Below are 20,775 nucleotides of genomic sequence, written 5' to 3' on the forward strand. Positions count from 1 at the left end.
CACAGCAAAATTGGATATAAAATTGTCAAATTTGACCTTGAAGAAATTGGTCAATTTCTTCATCAATTTATTGTTGGTGTGGAGCGGGTTATACGAATAAACTGTCTAGGAGTGAGCTGAAGGAGGAAAACATTTTACACAATGTTTTTTTATATTATTTAACTATCGCAGTGCTTAATAAAAAAATGGTGGAGTACTTTGTAATGAGTTCTACATACAAATAAATCAAAATTAATAAACATACTTCATTTCTATAAATTTTATTTTACAAATATTGATTTTTAACCAAAAATTGCATTATACTTTTTATTCTTTTAGCATACTCGTCAAAATTTTTCGGTTCATAGCTCAGCATAGTAAAAGAATCACCCGATTCAGCAACAACTTCTACATGGTCTGGTAAATCCTCTTTGTCGGTTACCATTATTTTTAAGACTAAGAACGATAAGAACAAGCCTGGTAACAGACAAAGACTTAGATGATCTAAAAGCCTAGAGAAAGGAAACAATCTTTCAGGATCCAAATCAAAATTACGTAGTTGTGAAGCCAGTTTGTCATGGTAAACTTTTAGATAAGTTTGAATATCATCTAAGACCTCGTTAGGACTGTTTACCAGAAAGAAATAAGAGAGGTCCGCACATGGACTTCCAAAAGAAGATATTTGCCAGTCTAAAATACGTAAACCTTCAGGTTTTGTTTTATTATATGGATCCTAAAATTAAATATAGAATTTTAGTTTAATATTAAATCGAAGTAATTAAGAATTAAATCAAATAAAAATTAAATAAATGAGAAATTAATCTTGAATATAATAACTACTGACACAACCCATTCGATATTTTCATTCCAGCAACTCTCTCTCTCCCCGTCTTACTCTCTTGTCTCATTCTCTTTCTGAATCTACCAGAAATCGTGGTAAAGCTTTTACCCTTAAAAACTCACCCGTGAATTATCTTCGTTATATTTTCTTCCTTTTACAGGAATTTTTACCAGGGTTTTATCGTCGTATATTTATAACAGGGTAGGTTTTAAAAATAAACCAACAATAAAAATAACAATATAATCTAGATATAGATAGATGATACAGATCGGATACATTTACAACATTTCTGTTGGAATCAAGAAGCTTCTATTCTGGTAGATGGAAAAGAAACAGACAAAATTTCCATTTGAAGAGGTGTCGGACAAGGTAGTGTGTTATCCCCAAACTAGGTTAAAGTTTATTCGGAAATAATATTTAACGAAACCTTGAAAGAGCAATCTGAAGTTCGAATTGTGGGAAAAACTATTAACAACATCAGATATGCAGATGACACAGAGATCATGGTTGAAAGTATCGAAGATCTTCAACTCCTTATACATCAAGTCACTAGAGGATATTCTAATAACTTCTTCTTTATAAGCCGTCTTCTACCGAAGGTTAGCGACCATCAAACGATAGGTTTCTATGTTTTGTGCCGCATGTATTATGTTCGCAGCTTCTGGTATTTGAAACCATTCTCTCAAATTTCTCAGCCAGGATTTCTTCTTTCTGCCACCTCTTCTACCTTCAATCTTGCCTTCCACGATAAGCTGTAGCAGACTGTACTTATCATTACGGAACACATGGCCCAGGTATGACGCTTTCCTCCTTTTAACAGTTGTTAACAATCCTACCTCTTTACCCATTCGTCTCAATACCTCTGTGTTGGTCACTCTGTCTGTCCAAGGTACTCTCAGTATGCGTCGATACAGCCACATTTCTAGAGCCGCTAACTTCTTTCTAGTTGCTGCTGTTAACGTCCACCCTTCTACTGCGTAAAGTAGCGTAGAGAGTACGTAGCATTTCGTGGCGCGCCATCGGAGGTTAACGCTTAGGTTGCGGTTGCTTAAGAGCTTTCTCATTTTTATGAATTTGGATCTTGCTATTTCAATTCGGATCCTAATCTCTACGTCTGGGTCCCACTTATCATTTACTGTATATCCCAGATATTTAAATCGGTGTACTCTTTCAATACGTTCGGCTTCAATATTCAGGTCGATATGTTGAATGTTATTTTTACTGATCACCATCAATTTAGTTTTCTTTCTATTGATCTTCAGTCCAAATCGGTTGCCAGTTGTATTTACTCTATTTAGCATCATCTGTAAATCTTCGATGTTATCAGCCAGTATAACAGTATCATCTGCATATCGAAAATTACTTATTGGTACGCCATTAATCTTGATACCCTCATTGTACTCTTCTAGTGCCTCTAGAAATATTTGTTCCGTGTACAGGTTGAAAAGCAGTGGCGAAAGAATACAGCCCTGTCTAACCCCTCTAGAAATGGTTATGTTTTCACTCACCATATGTCCATTCTTTATGTGGGCTGTTTGATTCCCCTATAGATTTTTTATAATCTGGATGTCCTTAGTGTCAAGTCCTGAAAGATGTAATAGTTCTATGAGTTTGTCATGTTTGATAGTATCGAATGCTTTCTCATAGTCGATAAAACAGGCGTAAACATCTTTCTGTTGATCCCGGCATTTTTGAATCAAGACTTGTATTGCAAATAGGGGCTCTCGAGTTCCAAAACCGCATCTAAAACCGAACTGTGTTTTACTTATGCTGTGTTCTAATTTTGCTCGTATTCTGGAATGGATAATACGCAAGAATATTTTAAGGGTGTGACTCATTAAACTTATAAGGCTACACATCTTAGAATTGGATTTCTTGGGAAGGGGCACAAATGTAGATTTCAACCAGTCCGATATAATTTGACCAGTATCGTATATCTTATTAAACAGTTCCAATACTACATTCATGTTGTTCTCGTTAAAAACTTTTAAAAATTCGACTGGTATTTCATCGCATCCTGTTGCTTTCCCATCTTTCGTTTGATCTATAGCTTTTATCACTTCACTTTTCAATATTTTTGGTCCATTCAGATCAAGAGTGTTCGTAGAAATATGACGATAATCCGTAAACAAATCTTTTATGTAAATTGCCCAAGTCTGTAACTGTTCTTCTTTATCTACAATAAGTTTGTTGTCCTCGTCTATTAACTTACCAAACTGTTTTTTCTTGTAAGTATAAGTAAACTCCTTGATTTTTTTTATACATGTTAAGACTATCGTGTCTTCGTTCTAGCTCTTCTATCTCATGACATTTTTCTTGTAACCATTTCTCTTTGGATTCTTTTATCTTTCTGATGACAGTTCTATCCAGTTATTTATATTGTTCGGAATTATTCTTATTTTCCCTCCTTCTGTCCATGAGGTGTAATATTTCATCTGTCATCCATTCGTTCTTCTTCTTCCGCTCGTAGTCACCAATTACTTCTTTCGCACCGTTGCATATAGCGTCCCTTAAGTTGATCCAGTCTCTTTCAATATCATCAGTATTGGTTGTTAAAGCAACATTAGCTCTAATAACGGATTTGGCATAAAGTCCAAGACATGAGACACTAACGTCTAAAGAAGAAACTAGAGCTCGTATAGAAATTTCAAGAGGAGCTTTTATGAAACTTAGATCTACATCGTACAATGCTCAGCTGAAGTTACAACTATGAATCAAGTTCCTAAAATGTTGTGTGTATCCTCTATTACTATTTGGCAGTGAAACCTGTATCATGAAGGATGATAAACAAATTATAAGCTTTCAAGATGTGGTTATATTGTAGAATGCTCAAAATATGATGAGTTCAACGCATTTCAAACAAAAAAGTCTTAAACACAATATGTCAAGGCGAAAGTGATTTGACAAAGATGATAAACAAGAGAATGTCTGGGTATATAATCTTCTTCTTCTTTACGTGCCATCTCCACGACGAAGGTTGGCAATCATCATTGCTATTCTCACTTTCGACACTACAGCCCGAAAACGATCAACATAAGGGACAAATTACAAAATACCTTTTTTGTTTCGAATGATCCAAAAAATTTAAAATAATATCTTTTAACTGGCCGAAAAAATTTTCGTACAATTTAATTTCACCATCATCAATGGTGCTACAGCCATATGAAAGAGCCTCGACCTTCCCAAGTCTATTACGCCAGTCAGTCCTATCCATTGCCAACCGTTGCCAGTTTGCTGCGCCTATTTTTCTCCCATCCTCATCTACACCATCTTTCCATCTAAGTTTTGGCCTACCCCTATTTCTACTTCCCACAGGTTGTGACATAAGGATTCTTCTAGGAGGGTTGTTATGCTGTGATCTTGCTAGATGTCCTGCCCATCTTAGTCTTCCTATTCTTATAAGAGATACTACGTCTTTACCACCAAATATATGTTTATATCTGTGGTATACCTCGTAGTTGTACCTCCTCCTCCAAATACCATTTTCACAGATGCCACCGAATATGCCTCTCAGGATCCTTCGTTCAAATATAAGAAGAAGGTTTTCATCTGCCTCGGAGATGGTCCATGTCTCCGATCCATATGTCAACACTGGTTGTATAAGGGTTTTGTATATGATTATTTTTGTTTTTTGGCTTAAGTTTCTGCTTCTCATATGTCTACTCAGTCCAAAATAGAATTTGTTCGCTAGGATTATCCTTAGCTTGATTTCTTCCGTCATGACGTTCTCCTTGGTGATCAGGGAGCCTAAGTATGTGAATTTGTCCACCACTTCAAAGGTAGAGTTATCAACAGAGAATTGGTGACCGATGTTTCTGGCTCTGTTGTTGGTTGTTGATGCCATCATCTTATTTTCTCCTCGTTTACTTTCAGGCCCATATTGTTTGAGGCATTTGAGAAGGTGGTATACATTTCTTCTAGTTTGCGTGTTGTGCGGGCAACTAGGTCCACGTCATCGGCCAAATTGACAATTTAATTTAACAATGTGATTTATTATTAAAATATTAAGATCTAAAGTGCCCGGCTTTATTTTAATTTCATTCTGTGAATTATCTACTATCTAATCTACATCGGAAAATCGCGTAGATCTAGATAAAAATATAGCGTTCTCGCATTGGATCTTTGTTAATGACATACATTACATATTTTACGTATACCATTATACCTCCCTCTGTTTCATCTTCTATCTTCTCCTCACCCTCGCACCCTTAAAACGCTTCATACCGATTCGTAAAATAGCGGTCCCATCCGTTACTCGCTGGGATACGATTGGTAGAAAGTAATCAAGTGTACTGGTTGTAGATCCAATAGTCGTTACTCGCTCTGATACGATTGGTACGAAGTAATTGGAGTAATCAACGTAATCAAAGTAACGATTTGCATCTCTGTATAGTAATCGTTACTTTCGGCATTCGTAAATGACGAGTACTTTGTAACGAATAGGTACTTTTTCAACATCTCTACTCCGTAGTACTTCTTCATTGGCGACTTTGTCTGTCCATGGTATCTTCAGGATCCTTCTGTACAACCATAGCTCAAAATCCTGAAGTTTCGATAGAGTTTCCGCCTTCAATGTCCAGGTTTCTACTCTGTATAGAAGCACTGAGTAGCACTCTGTATAGAGGTGAGGTCATGGAAACTACCCATCTCTAAAATTTGGGCACGCCACTCAAAAATCAAAAAAAATATAAGAAAACATACACACACGCATGCATAATGACTGTAATCTAACTTAATTTTACACTTAGAGCTAGTTATATGTAACACTTGTGACATAAATAGACAGCATTCGTTGAAACCAAATTAGGTATTTAATAATTTTAGTATTGTCTTCGATTAAAAAAAAATCGTTACCTGATATTTAAACATGAAATTGTTACACCAACAATCTCCATGGGTTATCACCAGTTTGTGTTCTGGTCCTTTTAGTTTAGACATAAGTTCAGGACCTACAATTTCTTCATATTTCTTAAGCTTTTCTGTCAAAACTGGATCATCCTTCAACACCTTGTACCCATTAGACAAAGTAGTAGTCAGAAAACTTTTAAACTTTTCTTCTTTATCTTTATCCTTCGTATATTTTTCCTCGAACGGATTACCTCCATTCTCTTCTGCCAATTCTTTAAATAATGCCGGATTTTTCTGTTTCATTGCAAATGAAACCGCGTGAAACTTAGCATACTCAATGAGAACTGCTTTAATATGACCTGGATTCATTGGGACTTTTTTATCCCACAGCTCGTATTGTTGTGTTTTTAAATTCTCCATTACTAAACATTCCAGTCCCTCTTCCGTAAAGCTTGAATAACATTTCGGTACACTGTCAAAGGGATCTACAAATAAATAAATCGTCGTAAGTATTAGAGAAAAAATTCACCAAATACATTTTTCTGAAAGTGGAATAAAATCGATTGAACTGAACAAATTAATTTTCAGAAGTAATTGCACAACAGCTAGCTCTAAAATTATCGAATTTTTCCCGAGTGACACTTTGACAGTTTTAATTTCACGACCTGAAGGGGAGTGAAATTATGTCAAAGTGTTACGAGGGCAACAATTCGATAATAATTTTAGAGATCGACTGCAATTTGCTGCGATTATTTCATGAATAAAACTGTTTAAAACCAAAATTTTATTGTAATTTATTTATGTAAGTACAAATTAGTACAATTAAACACACATTTTTTATAAATATTTGACGGTTGAAAGTCATCACTTTTATAACTTTTAAAACATTAATTGTCATTAATGTCACCGAATGTATTTTTTCGTAGCAACGAAGGGCATCTGATGTAATATACTTGACGACGGGATATTATCAAAAATTATCAGTTTAATTTTTATTTCTGTAGCTTTCTATTGGTCAGAATCTCCTATGAATGAAATAATCAGTAGTAATTGCACAAGAGCTCTAAAGCTATTGAATTTTTCCGAGTGACACTTTGACAGTTTTAATTTCACGAGCCGAAGGTTAGCGAAATTATGTCAAAGTGTCACGAGGGCAAAAATTTTATATTAATTTTAGAGATCGAGTGGAAATTAGTTGCGATTATTTCATGAATAAAACTGTTCAAAACCAAAATTCTATTGTAATTTAACACATTATTAGAAAAGGTTACTTAAAACGAATAGGCCTGGATCCCGCATACCAAAAAAAGTTGATTAATAGCAAGCTGAAAATTTGTTAATAGCTTAACGGTATCTGGTCTGACAAACTTTAATGTATGGAAACAATGGAACAGGGGAAGTTTTCATTGTGGAACAAATTAACTGTGGAGCAAGATTTGGAACGTCAGACTACAAAAACCTCCCATGTATTTTATCGGACAGAACTTTCAATTGATTTCTTACCCTTTCATTAAAGTCTCATGCAAAAATTAGACTGCTATTTATCACCTGTCATAATTCCTGTCATTTGACATATTCTACGTGTCGGACTTATTAAAATGCACAGTTGGTGATAAATAGCAGTCTGATTTTTGCATGAGAGTTTAATGAAAGGGTAACAAATCAATTGGAAGTTCTGTCCGACAAAATACATGGGACGTTTTCGTAGTATCACGTTCCAAATGTTTAACCTGTTCCACAATTAAAACTTCCTCTGTTCCAGTGTTCCCATGCATCAAAGTTTGTCTGACGAGACACCGGTAAGCTGTTAGGTAACAAATTTTCAGCTTGCTATTAATCAACTTTTTTTTGGTACGCGGGATCCAGGCCTAGAAATACAATGTCACAAATGATGGCGTAATCCCCTTTATATACAGTCCATCTAATTTACTTACCGTTGCACGTCATTATCTACGCCAGATATCTAAGTTGACATAGTTGCCAAAGTATAAAAAAATCCTGAATCCATTTTAAATCAAATAGATCACATAATTATTGTAAAAGTGGATTATAAAACAAAACAAATTAATATTCAATGTAAGTAAGTAAAAACTTAAGAAATAGAGAACACGAATTAAGTTATAATCTTTTAAGATTTGCAGTGCAAGCATTTTTGCACTGCATTGTTAATAATTAAAAAACGGCTCCGAACTCTTGGCATGAAGCCGATAGGTTTCTTTGTATATGTCTACAATAACAAATAACAACTAAAAAAGTTGTCAGATACCTCGATTATTCCAAGTCGTGATAAAATTAGGTGAAATTTATATTTTTATAGTAGAGGATCTTTTTATAGTAAACTAAATAATAAAAACAGTAAATATAATAAAACAGATACTTATAATAAAGAATATAAACAAATATGAAGTGTCGTCACCGCAACTGTCAAATAAATGTTACCAATTTATTCTAAAATGTCACCTTCATTCGATTAACCTTTAACTACCCGCGCATCAAGTTATAACATACTACACGCGTGGCGTACTTTGTACGCCACAAGAAAATACACTTAAAAACAGCGGATTTGTTTAATTTTTTTTTTAAAAATACACTTAGTTGTTTGTTATAAACCTTATTCGGCATCAGTGAATACTTGGAGTTCCTTTTCAGTAAGCCAATTGGGATTTATAAGTGGAATCATGGAATAACTGGATTCCATGATAAATAAAAATACTAATAAAAAATTTTTTTTAATGTGATTTTTTATAGGAGAAAAAGTATTGTTTACAAAGAAAAATATATTTTTTGCCATAATGACTAAAAAACAATAAAAATATGTACTTATATTACGACTTATAGTAATATAATCCTGGGGTATATTGTCCACCACCGGAAACAACAAATAATAAAATGTAAATTACGATCTTTCCAGAACGCCGATTATAACGAAACTAAAACCAAATTGTAAAGCACATTCCAGTGATAGGTTAGAAAAATAAGCAAGGTCAAAAATTAAATTTTTAAATATATTTGCAGTAGAATTCTTATATTTGGCGTACAAAGTACGCCAGCGCGTGTAGTTAAAGGTTAAAGTTACAGTGTGTTCCGAACAAATGTGTTTCATAAAAATGCTTTATAATCCATTTATACAAATTAAATGAAACATATTATTGTGTATTTCTTTAAGTTAACATTAATAGAAATCTTCAAATATTATTTCTACGCGTATATAATAAAATATGTCTAGTGGCTGTAATTCCAGTGTACTCGGCAAAATGATTCTAAAAAAGAACACACCTACCGCCTAAATATTTCGTGTTGGTATCATATGACGTCACGGGATATGACGCGGATGACGTGCAACGGTTAGTAAATAATTAGACGAAGTATAGTTATAACAATTTTGTATTATTCGTTTCTTAAATCTACACAACATTGTCATTGAAAAATGATTCATTATTTAAAAACCGTTAAGGATATCAGTGAATATCGCATTACCCTCAAATAAAATTTGTCATCATAATATTAGGTATCTACATTTTTGTTTATGCTTAAAAACAAAATAAATATGTAGACGAGATATAAATATAATAGGCAAGCAGTCTTGACTATAGAAAAATGCACTCATGCAAATAATGCGTTGTTGGTGTGGTAGTTGGTAGTAATTTAATACACAGTTAAAATCATAATTGGAGATATGTATTATGGTAGGGGAGCCCAAGCGGGGATTTTTGCAGTTACTCGAGCGCGCAGATTAGCATATGGGGAGAAACCTGGTACCCTGCAGATGTACGTCTACCATATATTGGCTCTTAACACAGGGGAGTTCGTTAAGGGGGGCCCGAAAAATAAAATCTATCCTTAAATAAACTCGAAATTGTCAGATTAAGATAAGGTAAGTTAAGTACATGCAAAAGAGTGTATATTTCAAAAATCTGACGATTTGAGCCGGGCGTAAGGAAATGGGTGAGTCCCAAAATTTCACAAGAAAAAAGACAATATTTCGCGAAATAAATGACAGATCGAAAAACTAAAAAAATATGTGCCCAATATTTTTTAAAAATCTATCGAATGATACCAAACACGACTTCCCACGGAGAGGGGTGGGGGGTAAATTTAATATTTTAAATACGAATCCCGCGATATTTCGCGAAATGAACATCAGATCGAAAAACTGTAAAATACACTTATTCAATAGTTTTAAAAAATCTATCGAATGGCACCAAACACGACCCCCCATGGATGTGGGGTGGGGGGTTACTTTAAAATCTTAAATAGGAGCCCTCAATTTTTATTGCGGATTTGGATTCCTTACGTAAAAATAAGTAACTTTTATTGGAAACATTTTTTCGAATTACGGATAGATGGCGTTATAATCGGAAAAAACGATTGTTGGAAATGGAAAATTAAATTAAAAAATGGCAAGCGCCCACTAAAATGGAAAACTTTACTTAACTTTTTTTGGTTTTACTACTCTTCACAACCCAGTAGGTCTCCAAAGCGCTCGAGTGACTGCACATTTAGCATACTTTGCTCCCCTACCATTACTAATATTTTAAATACATTGAAGATATAAAATTAAAAATTTAACGGAGGGATCATTAAACAATTCTGATATTATTTTAAATATATTATATTTTTTGCAGAAATAAAATACTCAGTATAAGATATCTTTTTATGCGCCCTATTATGTATGATCAAATTCGATGTTTTCGAAAGTCATGCCGCTACGAGTACTAGGGAGATGTTAGGTAGTTATGTAAAACGTTACAAGTACGGAAATACGGATTTAAAGTTGCCTACTCAATTCAGTACCAGGATCAGATACATCAGTATTTTGTAATCAGTATTTGTACTCAGTACCACTGAGAACCGGTATCAAAAGTAACCGTTACACGTCCGCACTGATTTTGCCCGTCTCTATTCGTTACGGTGACAGACAACGGTCGGGTTGGCTTGTGTTCAATATGCGGTGCGCTAGAAAAATAACTGCACGGGTCACCCGTCCCGCCGGCGCAGGTTGTGTCTCGCTTAGGTTCAATTTGCGCCGGGCCTTAGTGTGTGAAACACGTGTAAAAGATCCGAGGACGACCATTGACTAGATGGACTGACGACATAAAACGAGTAGCGGGAACCTGGCTACAAGTGGCCCAATGTAGAGAACACTAGAAAGAACTGGGGGAGGTCTATGTCGAGTAGTGGACGCGATTGGCTGATTGATGATGATGACGACAGGAAGAATTAAAACGTAGATGTGATCTATTAAAAGTCGCCGTAGGAGAGATGGCCAAGATATAGAAAGAATTCTCAAATTAAACTCTAAAAATGAGGCTGATCAACTGCCTTATATTCCTGATACTGTCTTATGGATCTGAGTCTTGAAATTATGGACCCTAAATTCATCCCCAATAATTAAAATACTTTGGACATGTTATGAGAGCAGACAAAGAAAACATGGAAAGACTTATTTTTCAAGGAAAGGTAAAAGGCTGAAAATCACGAGGAACATTCACAAGATGGAATGAACAATACAGGACATGACGAAGACTATTACCATCCCTACGGGGGTCAGGAATAAAAAGAGAGAGCTTGCTATTGCATAGCCCTGAGAAAAACTTATTGTCCCTGTACCTTTTTTTTTGTAGAGAAATATACCACAATTGCTAGGTATGATCGTCCAAACTCAGCTCATGAAGGCACCCTAATTCTTTCTGCAAACAATGATTTTTCTCCGATAGCAAAATATGACTTTCTGTTGAATGAAACCTTCTTTGAGTTTTCCTTAGTTTTTAATAAAAAACTTAATCTTTACATTATTTGCATCTATAGATCACCTGACTCTTCCGTGGAACTATTTTTTCCGAACCTGCTAAATTTGTTAGATGACTTGCCTCACAAAAGCAGAAAAATTCGATGCTGGGACTTCAACATAAATTATGCTGCTGCTTGTGCTACCCAAATGTTCTTGGTCAACATATTTGAATGGTCTCTCAATGCAATGATATGGTCTCTCAATGCACGTTAATTCGCATACAAGAATTACAAAACCTACATCTACCATAATCGATTATACTGTCTCCGATTTCTCACTCCTTGCTGTCTGCTCTACAGTTATTAATGCGGAACTATCGGATCATGAAGCAGTGTATACGAAATTTAACATCTTCAGCAAACCCTCCTCGAAAACCCGACGTTTAGGTAGGATTTTTTCCTCTCGGAATTTTCATAAATTCCAAAATTTATGTTTAACTTCTGACTGGCATTTTCCTTCTACGGACGTGGACTATAATTTTAGTGATTTTTTAGAGAAGCTTGTCTGTATCTTCAATAAGGCATTTCTTTTAATTACAATTAAGCCAAAACATCGCAAACCCTGGGCTACCAAAGGTATCCGCATATCAGCCAAAAATATGCGTTCACTACTGTATATCAAGAAATTTACTAACAACGTCTCTGTCACTCAATATATCACCAATTACAGAGTCACCTACCTAAAACTCATCAAATCAGCTAAAAAAGCCTACTATCAAAATCGTCTGGGAAGCTCCAAAAGTGTTGCAAAAGAAACTTGGTCCATAATAAACGATCTTCGAAATAAAACCCACGCAGCACAAAAACTTGCCCTTCCAAACCCTGAAAATCTAAACGAATACTTCATTAACGTGACTAAAAATATAATATCAACTATTCAGTCTCAACAAGATCCCATTTCCTATCTCCCTAATTCAGGAATTGTCTCGAATTCATTCTTTATAAGACCAATCTATAAATCTGAATTGATCCAAACGATCCATAGTATCAAAAGCAAATCATCTTGTAGTACTGATGGACTATCCAAAAAAATCTTCTCAAATCTCACAGATAATGTGTTAGAACTCCTCGTCTCACTAATTAATGATTCCTATGAAAATGGTAAATTTCCAGAGTGCCTAAAGACAGCCATTATTATTCCTCTTCATAAAGGTGGCGAAAAATCTAATGCCTGCAACTATAGACCTATTACCCTACTACCAGTACTCTCCAAAATTATTTAGAGGCTCATAAAAACCCGACTTATGTCCTTTCTCTTTGATAACAATATTTTATCACAAAATCAGTTCGGCTTTTTAACTAATAAATGTACTACATACACTGATGCCATGTTTTCTGTACTTCACGAGGTTTACCAAGCAATAAACAGTAATCTTTATACTGCCACTGTTTTCTGTGACTATGCCAAAGCTTTTGATTGTGTAAATGATAACATTTTAATTAAAAAACTAAATTTCTATGGAATTCGAGGTATTTCTTTGAAATAGTTCAAATCTTACTTAGATAATAGAAAACAACTGGTTAGAGCAAATGATACTGACTCTAGTCTCAAAAACATTGTATGTGGAGTACCACAAGGTTCAGTATTGTGTCCTCTACTTTTCCTTATCTTTATAAGTGACATAACTAATTTAATAATCGATGGAAACTTTTTGCTGATGAAACCAGTATCACTTGGAGCAACTCCGCTATTGCAACTCTTCATGCAACTATAACTTCTGATCTTCTTACGATAAAAACCTGGTCTGACTCTAATTTACTCTCCTTTAACGTGGATAAAATGGTACCATTATCATATAAAGGTGCTCTTCAACCCCTGCTTGTGAATAACAGCCAGATTTCTACCGTTGATTCTGTAAAATTTCTTGGTATTCTTTTAGACAGCAACCTCAAATGGTCCCTTCATATCGATTTTTTAAGTAAGAAACTCACCTCAGCCTGCTATGCCATAAGATCTGTTTCGAAGGAACTCAATTTAGCATCTTCTAAAATAACATATTTTTCTTTGTTCGAGTCTCATCTTCGATATGGTCTTCCTTTTTGGGGGTCTAGTACAGCTGCCCAATTTGATGTTATTTTCAAATTACAAAAAAGAGCAATAAGATATCTGTTTGGCCTCAGAAGAACAACCCATTGCAGAAGTTACTTTAAAGATCACGAAATTCTAACCCTTCCATCTTTGTATATTTTAGAAACTGTTTGCTTAATTCGTAAACATCTGCATGTCTTTCCAGCAAGTCCTCATCATGATTACTCCACCAGAAATTCAACTTTTGATGTCTATTTACCGATCCTGTCTTCTGAGTTAGTAAAGAAATCTATAATATACTCCGCAAAAAAACTATACAACCATCTCCCTTTACAACTTAAATCTGCAACATCTTTCCACAAGTTCCGTAAAATGACAAAAGCTCATTTATCTAAAAGACCGTATTATTCAGTAGAAGAGTTTCTTAATGACTAACTAAGAAATTACAGTATGTACAAGTAAATAAAGTATATTTATCTATATTTGGGTGTCACATACAGCAGCTTAAACTGATTAGTTCCTTTGTTTGTGTTTTATTATACAGAGTGGGCCAAATAAAAGGAACCACCCCTATATTTGGCAGTATTTATTAGATTTTAAGAAAATAAAAAAAGAATGTGTGTGTACTTTGTACGCACGTAAGAAGTTATACTTCTATTATATGATTTAAACGAAATTAATATACTTTTTATTTATATTTTGTTTAAATATTAAACTAATTTATACTTACTACTTCTCAAACATTTTTATTAGAACAGTGCCAAAAATTAAAATAATAAAAGAATAAAACACACACAAACACATTAAACAAGCCACAAATGATGTCTGAACATTAATTGTCGAAAATTTTTTTAACTAAATACGTATTTTCTGAAAATACAATTATATAATAAATATACTTACAATCATAAAATGTATTAAAAAAAACAAAAAAGAAAGTTTCTATTGGGACTCGAACCAGCGCTGATAAGAGCGGTTGGTATTGGAATTCATTCGCCTTCTCCGCTTAGCCACGGACACTATGGGTCATTATTTACGAAGATCGACTAACTAAACGGATTAAACTTGTGATATTTTGATATTTTGAAAATTGATCAAATTATTTTAATTTTGAATTGAAATGATTTAGAATTGAAAAAGTACAACAAAACATAGAGTAAAAAAACAATATATTAGGTGAATATTGATAGAAATTTTGATGGTAATCAAATTATATAAATAAAAGTATTACATACTATGTATTTTGGCAGATCAAATAGGTAGGTTTATACTCATGATACATTAACAATTATTACGTACCTGTTGCTTTTAAAAACTATTTAAAAGTCACTACAATATTATAAACTTTTTTGTTTCTGTCCTCACAACAATAAAACTAATATATTATTATACATTTGTTTACCTTTACCTTTACCTTTACGTCCAAACCACAGCTGCCATATCGGATAATTTTTGACATGTCATTTGAACATCCAATCAGAACAAAGTTATAATGCGCATGCGCCGGGCTGATAGGTTTTAACATATAAAAAAATCACCCTCTATCGCCGGTAAAGAAGTATAACTTCAAAAACAGGTCAATTGTTTATCTAAGGGGGACACATTTTTACGATACAAACATCTGTCATTTGTCAACTCCCTCCCTTCCACTTCGCCCACCCCTTATTTTTAAACAGGGAATAGGGGTCGTGTGCTAGCTCATTTGAAAGGTTATTCAATTCTCTATTCAGTAATATTAATATCGACTTGAAAATGTATACAGGGTGTCCAAGAAAAAATATTTTGAATTAAATTAATTGACACAAAAAGAAGAATGTATGTAATTTATTTAACTCAGAACACATTCTACTGCTGACAGAAAACAGAAAAAAATGTTTTTTGATAAATAGACACTGCTTTTTGCTTAATTTTAATGTTCAAGCTTGCACCCATCTGCCTCTTGGTAGGTTGAATATTGAATTTAAGCAACAAACAGTGTTTATTTATCAAATAAACATTTTTTTCTGTTTTTTATTAGCAGTAGAATGTATTCTGAGTTAAATAAATTACATACATTCTTCTTTTTGTGTCAATTAATTTAATTTAAAATAATTTTTCTTGGACACCCTGTATACATTTTTATGTCAATGTTGATATTACTGAATAGAGAATTGAATAACCTTTCAAATGAGCTAGCACACGACCCCTATTCCCTATTTAAAAATAAGTGGTGGGGGAAGTGGAAGGGAGGGAGTTGACAAATGACAGATGTTTGTACCGTAAAAATATGTTCCCTTAGATCAAAAATTTACCTGTTTTTTTTTTATTTTCTTAAAATCCAATAAATATTGCCAAATATCGGGGTGGCTCCTTTTATTTGGCCCACTCTGTATATGTTGTATGTTCAATTTTGCAATTTATAGTAATTTTGCAATATATTGGTTTTATTTTTTGCTTCAATTTTTTAACTTGTTTATATTTTTTTTATTGACGATTTATCTAATTTCAGAAAATTGTATTTGTTATTGTTATATATTTGTTTCTTGACTCTATGTTAAGCTTTGTCCATAAAATTGTATAATTTTCAGTGACAATAAAGCATATTTCTATTCTATTATACAGGGTGTCCCGAAAAGATTGGTCATAAATTATACCACAGATTCTGGGGTTGATTAAACCTCACTTACCTATATACAATAGTGCACACAAAAAAAGTTACAGCCCTTTAGAGTTACAAAATGAAAATCGATTTTTTTTAATATATCGAAAACTTCTAAAGGTTTTTTATTGAAAATGGACATGAGGAATCTTTATGGTAGCAGCATCTTAAAAAAAAATTATAGTGAAATTTGTGTACCCCATAAAAATTTTATGTGGGTTTTGTTCCCTTAAACCCCCCCAAACTTTTATGTACGTTTCATTTAAATTATTATTGTGGCACCATTAGTTAAACACAATATTTTTAAAACTTTTTTGCCTCTTAGTACTTTTTTCATAAGGCAGTGTTTATCGAGATATTTTGAATATTTGTCGAATCCACCACCTATTTGTATATGGTTAAGTATGATTATAGACACCTGTTAATAATCTGAAAATTTATTTATAACTTAAATATTTTGGTATATTTTGAAAAAGAAGCCACATCTCGATAAAAGTTGACTTATCAAAAAAAGACTAAGAGACAAAAAAGTTTTAAAAACACTGTGTTTAATTAATGGTACCACAATAATAGTTTAATTGGAACGTACACAAACATTTGGGGGGTTTAAAGGAACAAAACCCCCATACATTTTTTATGTAAATATAGTAAAAAAGTAGCCGCATCTCGATAAAAACTGGCTTATCGAAAAAATACTAAGAGACAAAAAAGTTTTAAAAACGTTGTGTTCAACTAATGTTACCACAATAATGAATTAATTGGAACGTACACAAAAGTTTGGGGGGGGGGGGGTTCAAGGGAACAAAATCCCCATAAATTTTTTATGGGGTGGAAAAATTTCACTATAATTTGGTTTTAAGGTGGGCCTGTCATAAGAATGATACATGCCCGTTTTCAATAAAAAATCTTTGAGAGTCTTCGACATATTGAAAAAAATCGATTTTCATTTTGTAACTTCAAAGGGCTGTAACTTTTTTTATGAGCACATTTGTACTAAGGTAAGTTAAGTTCAACCGAACTATTTTTGACCCCAGAATGTGTGGTATAATTTATGACCATTCTTTTCGGGACACCCTGTATAACTATTATTATTATACCAAAACAGAAACATATTTTAGAATTAAAACAAATACTATTTAATGTCAAAATAATCGTGATCCGTCAAAATAGCCCGGTCAAAAGAGCCCCGTCAAAAAAGCCCCGTCAAAATAGCCCGAACACAAAATAGCCTCGACAAAATAGCCCGCCGACAAAATAGCCCCGTCAAAATAGATCGCACACAAAATAGCCCCGGCCAAAACAGCCCCGGCTAAAATAGCCCCAGGCAAAACAGCCTCTTATAACCAATTACATAATTATTTATGCAAGGTGTCCAAAAACTTTTTTGAAAAAAATGTTTATATCATAAATAAACATTGATTTTCGCTTAACTTAAATGTTCAAACTTCCAAGAGGCAGGGAAGACAGGACTCGAGTTCTCTGAAAAGACCATTTTTATTTAATGTGGTTAAGATAAACATCTGAACAGAGGATAATTAAATTACCATTTCCGAAAAAATGTATTTTTAAGGAATTATTTCATGATGAATTCTGAAAGGAGCTTTTTTGTCGGGGCTATTTTGTCGGGGCTATTTTGTCGGCGGGCTATTATTCCGCGGCTATTTTGTCTGCAGGCTATTTTGTCGGAGCTATTTTGTGTGCGGGATATTATGTCGGGGCTATTTTGTCGGAGCTATTTTGACGGGGCTATTTTGTCGGCGGGCTATTATTCCGCGACTATTTTGTCTGCAGGCTATTTTGTCGGAGCTATTTTGTGTGCGGGATATTATGTCGGGGCTATTTTGTCGGGGCTATTTTGTCGGGGCTATTTTGTCGGCGGGCTATTATTCCGCGGCTATATTGTCTGCAGGCTATTTTGTCGGAGCTATTTTGTGTGCGGGATATTATGTCGGGGCTATTTTGTCGGGGCTATTTTGTCGGGGCTATTTTGTCGGCGGGCTATTATTCCGCGGCTATTTTGTCTGCAGGCTATTTTGTCGGAGCTATTTTGTGTGCGGGATATTATGTCGGGGCTATTTTGTCGGAGCTATTTTGACGGGGCTATTTTGTCGGCGGGCTATTATTCCGCGGCTATTTTGTCTGCAGGCTATTTTGTCGGAGCTATTTTGTGTGCGGGATATTATGTCGGGGCTATTTTGTCGGAGCTATTTTGACGGGGCTATTTTGTCGGCGGGCTATTATTCCGCGGCTATTTTGTCTGCAGGCTATTTTGTCGGAGCTATTTTGTGTGCGGGATATTATGTCGGGGCTATTTTGTCGGAGCTATTTTGACGGGGCTATTTTGTCGGCGGGCTATTATTCCGCGGCTATTTTGTCTGCAGGCTATTTTGTCGGAGCTATTTTGTGTGCGGGATATTATGTCGGGGCTATTTTGTCGGGGCTATTTTGTCGGGGCTATTTTGTCGGCGGGCTATTATTCCGCGGCTATTTTGTCTGCAGGCTATTTTGTCGGAGCTATTTTGTGTGCGGGATATTATGTCGGGGCTATTTTGTCGGGGCTATTTTGTCGGCGGGCTATTATTCCGCGACTATTTTGTCTGCAGGCTATTTTGTCGGAGCTATTTTGTGTGCGGGATATTATGTCGGGGCTATTTTGTCGGGGCTATTTTGTCGGGGCTATTTTGTCGGCGGGCTATTATTCCGCGGCTATATTGTCTGCAGGCTATTTTGTCGGAGCTATTTTGTGTGCGGGATATTATGTCGGGGCTATTTTGTCGGGGCTATTTTGTCGGGGCTATTTTGTCGGCGGGCTATTATTCCGCGGCTATTTTGTCTGCAGGCTATTTTGTCGGAGCTATTTTGTGTGCGGGATATTATGTCGGGGCTATTTTGTCGGAGCTATTTTGACGGGGCTATTTTGTCGGCGGGCTATTATTCCGCGGCTATTTTGTCTGCAGGCTATTTTGTCGGAGCTATTTTGTGTGCGGGATATTATGTCGGGGCTATTTTGTCGGAGCTATTTTGACGGGGCTATTTTGTCGGCGGGCTATTATTCCGCGGCTATTTTGTCTGCAGGCTATTTTGTCGGAGCTATTTTGTGTGCGGGATATTATGTCGGGGCTATTTTGTCGGAGCTATTTTGACGGGGCTATTTTGTCGGCGGGCTATTATTCCGCGGCTATTTTGTCTGCAGGCTATTTTGTCGGAGCTATTTTGTGTGCGGGATATTATGTCGGGGCTATTTTGTCGGGGCTATTTTGTCGGGGCTATTTTGTCGGCGGGCTATTATTCCGCGGCTATTTTGTCTGCAGGCTATTTTGTCGGAGCTATTTTGTGTGCGGGATATTATGTCGGGGCTATTTTGTCGGGGCTATTTTGTCGGCGGGCTATTATTCCGCGGCTATTTTGTCTGCAGGCTATTTTGTCGGAGCTATTTTGTGTGCGGGATATTATGTCGGGGCTATTTTGTCGGAGCTATTTTGACGGGGCTATTTTGTCGGCGGGCTATTATTCCGCGGCTATTTTGTCTGCAGGCTATTTTGTCGGAGCTATTTTGTGTGCGGGATATTATGTCGGGGCTATTTTGTCGGGGCTATTTTGTCGGCGGGCTATTATTCCGCGGCTATTTTGTCTGCAGGCTATTTTGTCGGAGCTATTTTGTGTGCGGGATATTATGTCGGGGCTATTTTGTCGGAGCTATTTTGACGGGGCTATTTTGACGGGGTACCCAAAATAATAATATCAAAATTTTATGAACATCGCATACGTCACACGAAGAAGTGCTGCATTTAGGCAAGGAACGAGAAATACAGAGAAAGTTAGAAAAACATACTACCTAGACCACATACTGAGAAATTATTAGTACCAATATGCTAAACTAATAGTTAAAGGAGAAATCGAGGGGGAAAGAGGACTAAGAAGGAAAAGACTATCGTGGCTGAGAAATACCTGACAATGGATACGGCTAAATTTTGAACAGCTTATAAACACATCTGAAGAACGAGTTTGCAATTGTAGTAGCCAACTTGCATTGAGCCGACGGTCATTTAAGAAGAAGAATGTCAAAATAAGCTACGTTATTTTTATTGTGATAAAAATCATTTATAAAATAGATATTATCATATTTATTAAAATAAAAAAATTATTAAGAACAATTTAATAAAATAATCTTTTTTAATGAATAAAATTATTAAAGAATAATTGTTTACCTTCAATGTTGTGTTCTTCTTGGAACTTTTTAAACTCTTTAAAAACCCGTTCGTACAAAAAGATTTCTCTATTATAAATTTCTTTAATGGGTGCAGCTTCTCTAAAACCCTTATTGGTATGGGAAGACTTCAAAATCAAATCCAAACTTTTTTCCTTGTCTTTGATGGTAATCGCAGTCAGAACTCCCAGAAAGTTGTCTCCCTTGCTTGATCCAGAACTGGTTATTATTTCATAATCGGTGAATCCATTTTCACTAGCAATACGATCTATTAATGCCCTATGTTCTTCAGGAATATTCATTTCAACAGATAACTTTAATTTGAACTACGCAGTCTTGAAAGTTAAACGTATATAATATAAACGATAATAATAACACCGATTTTCTTTATCTATAAGTGATAATTTTTAAAATATTTACCTCTGGTTACGTTAAAGATTAGC

The 20,775-nt window shown here is 34.9% G+C and overlaps 2 protein-coding genes across 2 annotated transcripts in view; both read right to left on the reverse strand.

The window, feature by feature from the left end:
• LOC126879895 (tachykinin-like peptides receptor 86C) overlaps positions 1 to 20,775 on the reverse strand; it is an 883,727-nt gene that overhangs the window by 342,793 nt on the left and 520,159 nt on the right. The gene's annotated exons all lie outside the window — the stretch shown is intronic.
• LOC126879897 (uncharacterized) lies at positions 245 to 20,700 on the reverse strand. Its single transcript, XM_050643241.1, has 3 exons — positions 20,334 to 20,700; positions 5,675 to 6,153; positions 245 to 712 (listed from the first exon to the last, which is right to left on the reverse strand). The coding sequence occupies exons 1-3, from the start codon at positions 20,632 to 20,634 to the stop codon at positions 266 to 268; spliced, it is 1,227 nt and encodes a 408-aa protein (XP_050499198.1). The 5' UTR covers positions 20,635 to 20,700; the 3' UTR covers positions 245 to 265.

Source organism: Diabrotica virgifera, chromosome 2 (genome assembly GCF_917563875.1).
Source record: "Diabrotica virgifera virgifera chromosome 2, PGI_DIABVI_V3a".
NCBI classification, from domain to species: Eukaryota; Metazoa; Arthropoda; class Insecta; order Coleoptera; family Chrysomelidae; genus Diabrotica; species Diabrotica virgifera.

Bases quoted from the DNA above. Each gene is read 5' to 3' on its own strand.
- LOC126879897 (XM_050643241.1), bottom strand. From the start codon at position 20,634: ATGAATATTCCTGAAGAACATAGGGCATTAATAGATCGTATTGCTAGT. The intron at 6,154-20,333 runs GTAAACAATTAT...ATTTATTTGTAG, and splicing joins AGAAGAACACAACATTGAAG to ATCCCTTTGACAGTGTACCG. The intron at 713-5,674 runs GTAACGATTTTT...ATTTAATTTTAG, and splicing joins ATTTCATGTTTAAATATCAG to GATCCATATAATAAAACAAA.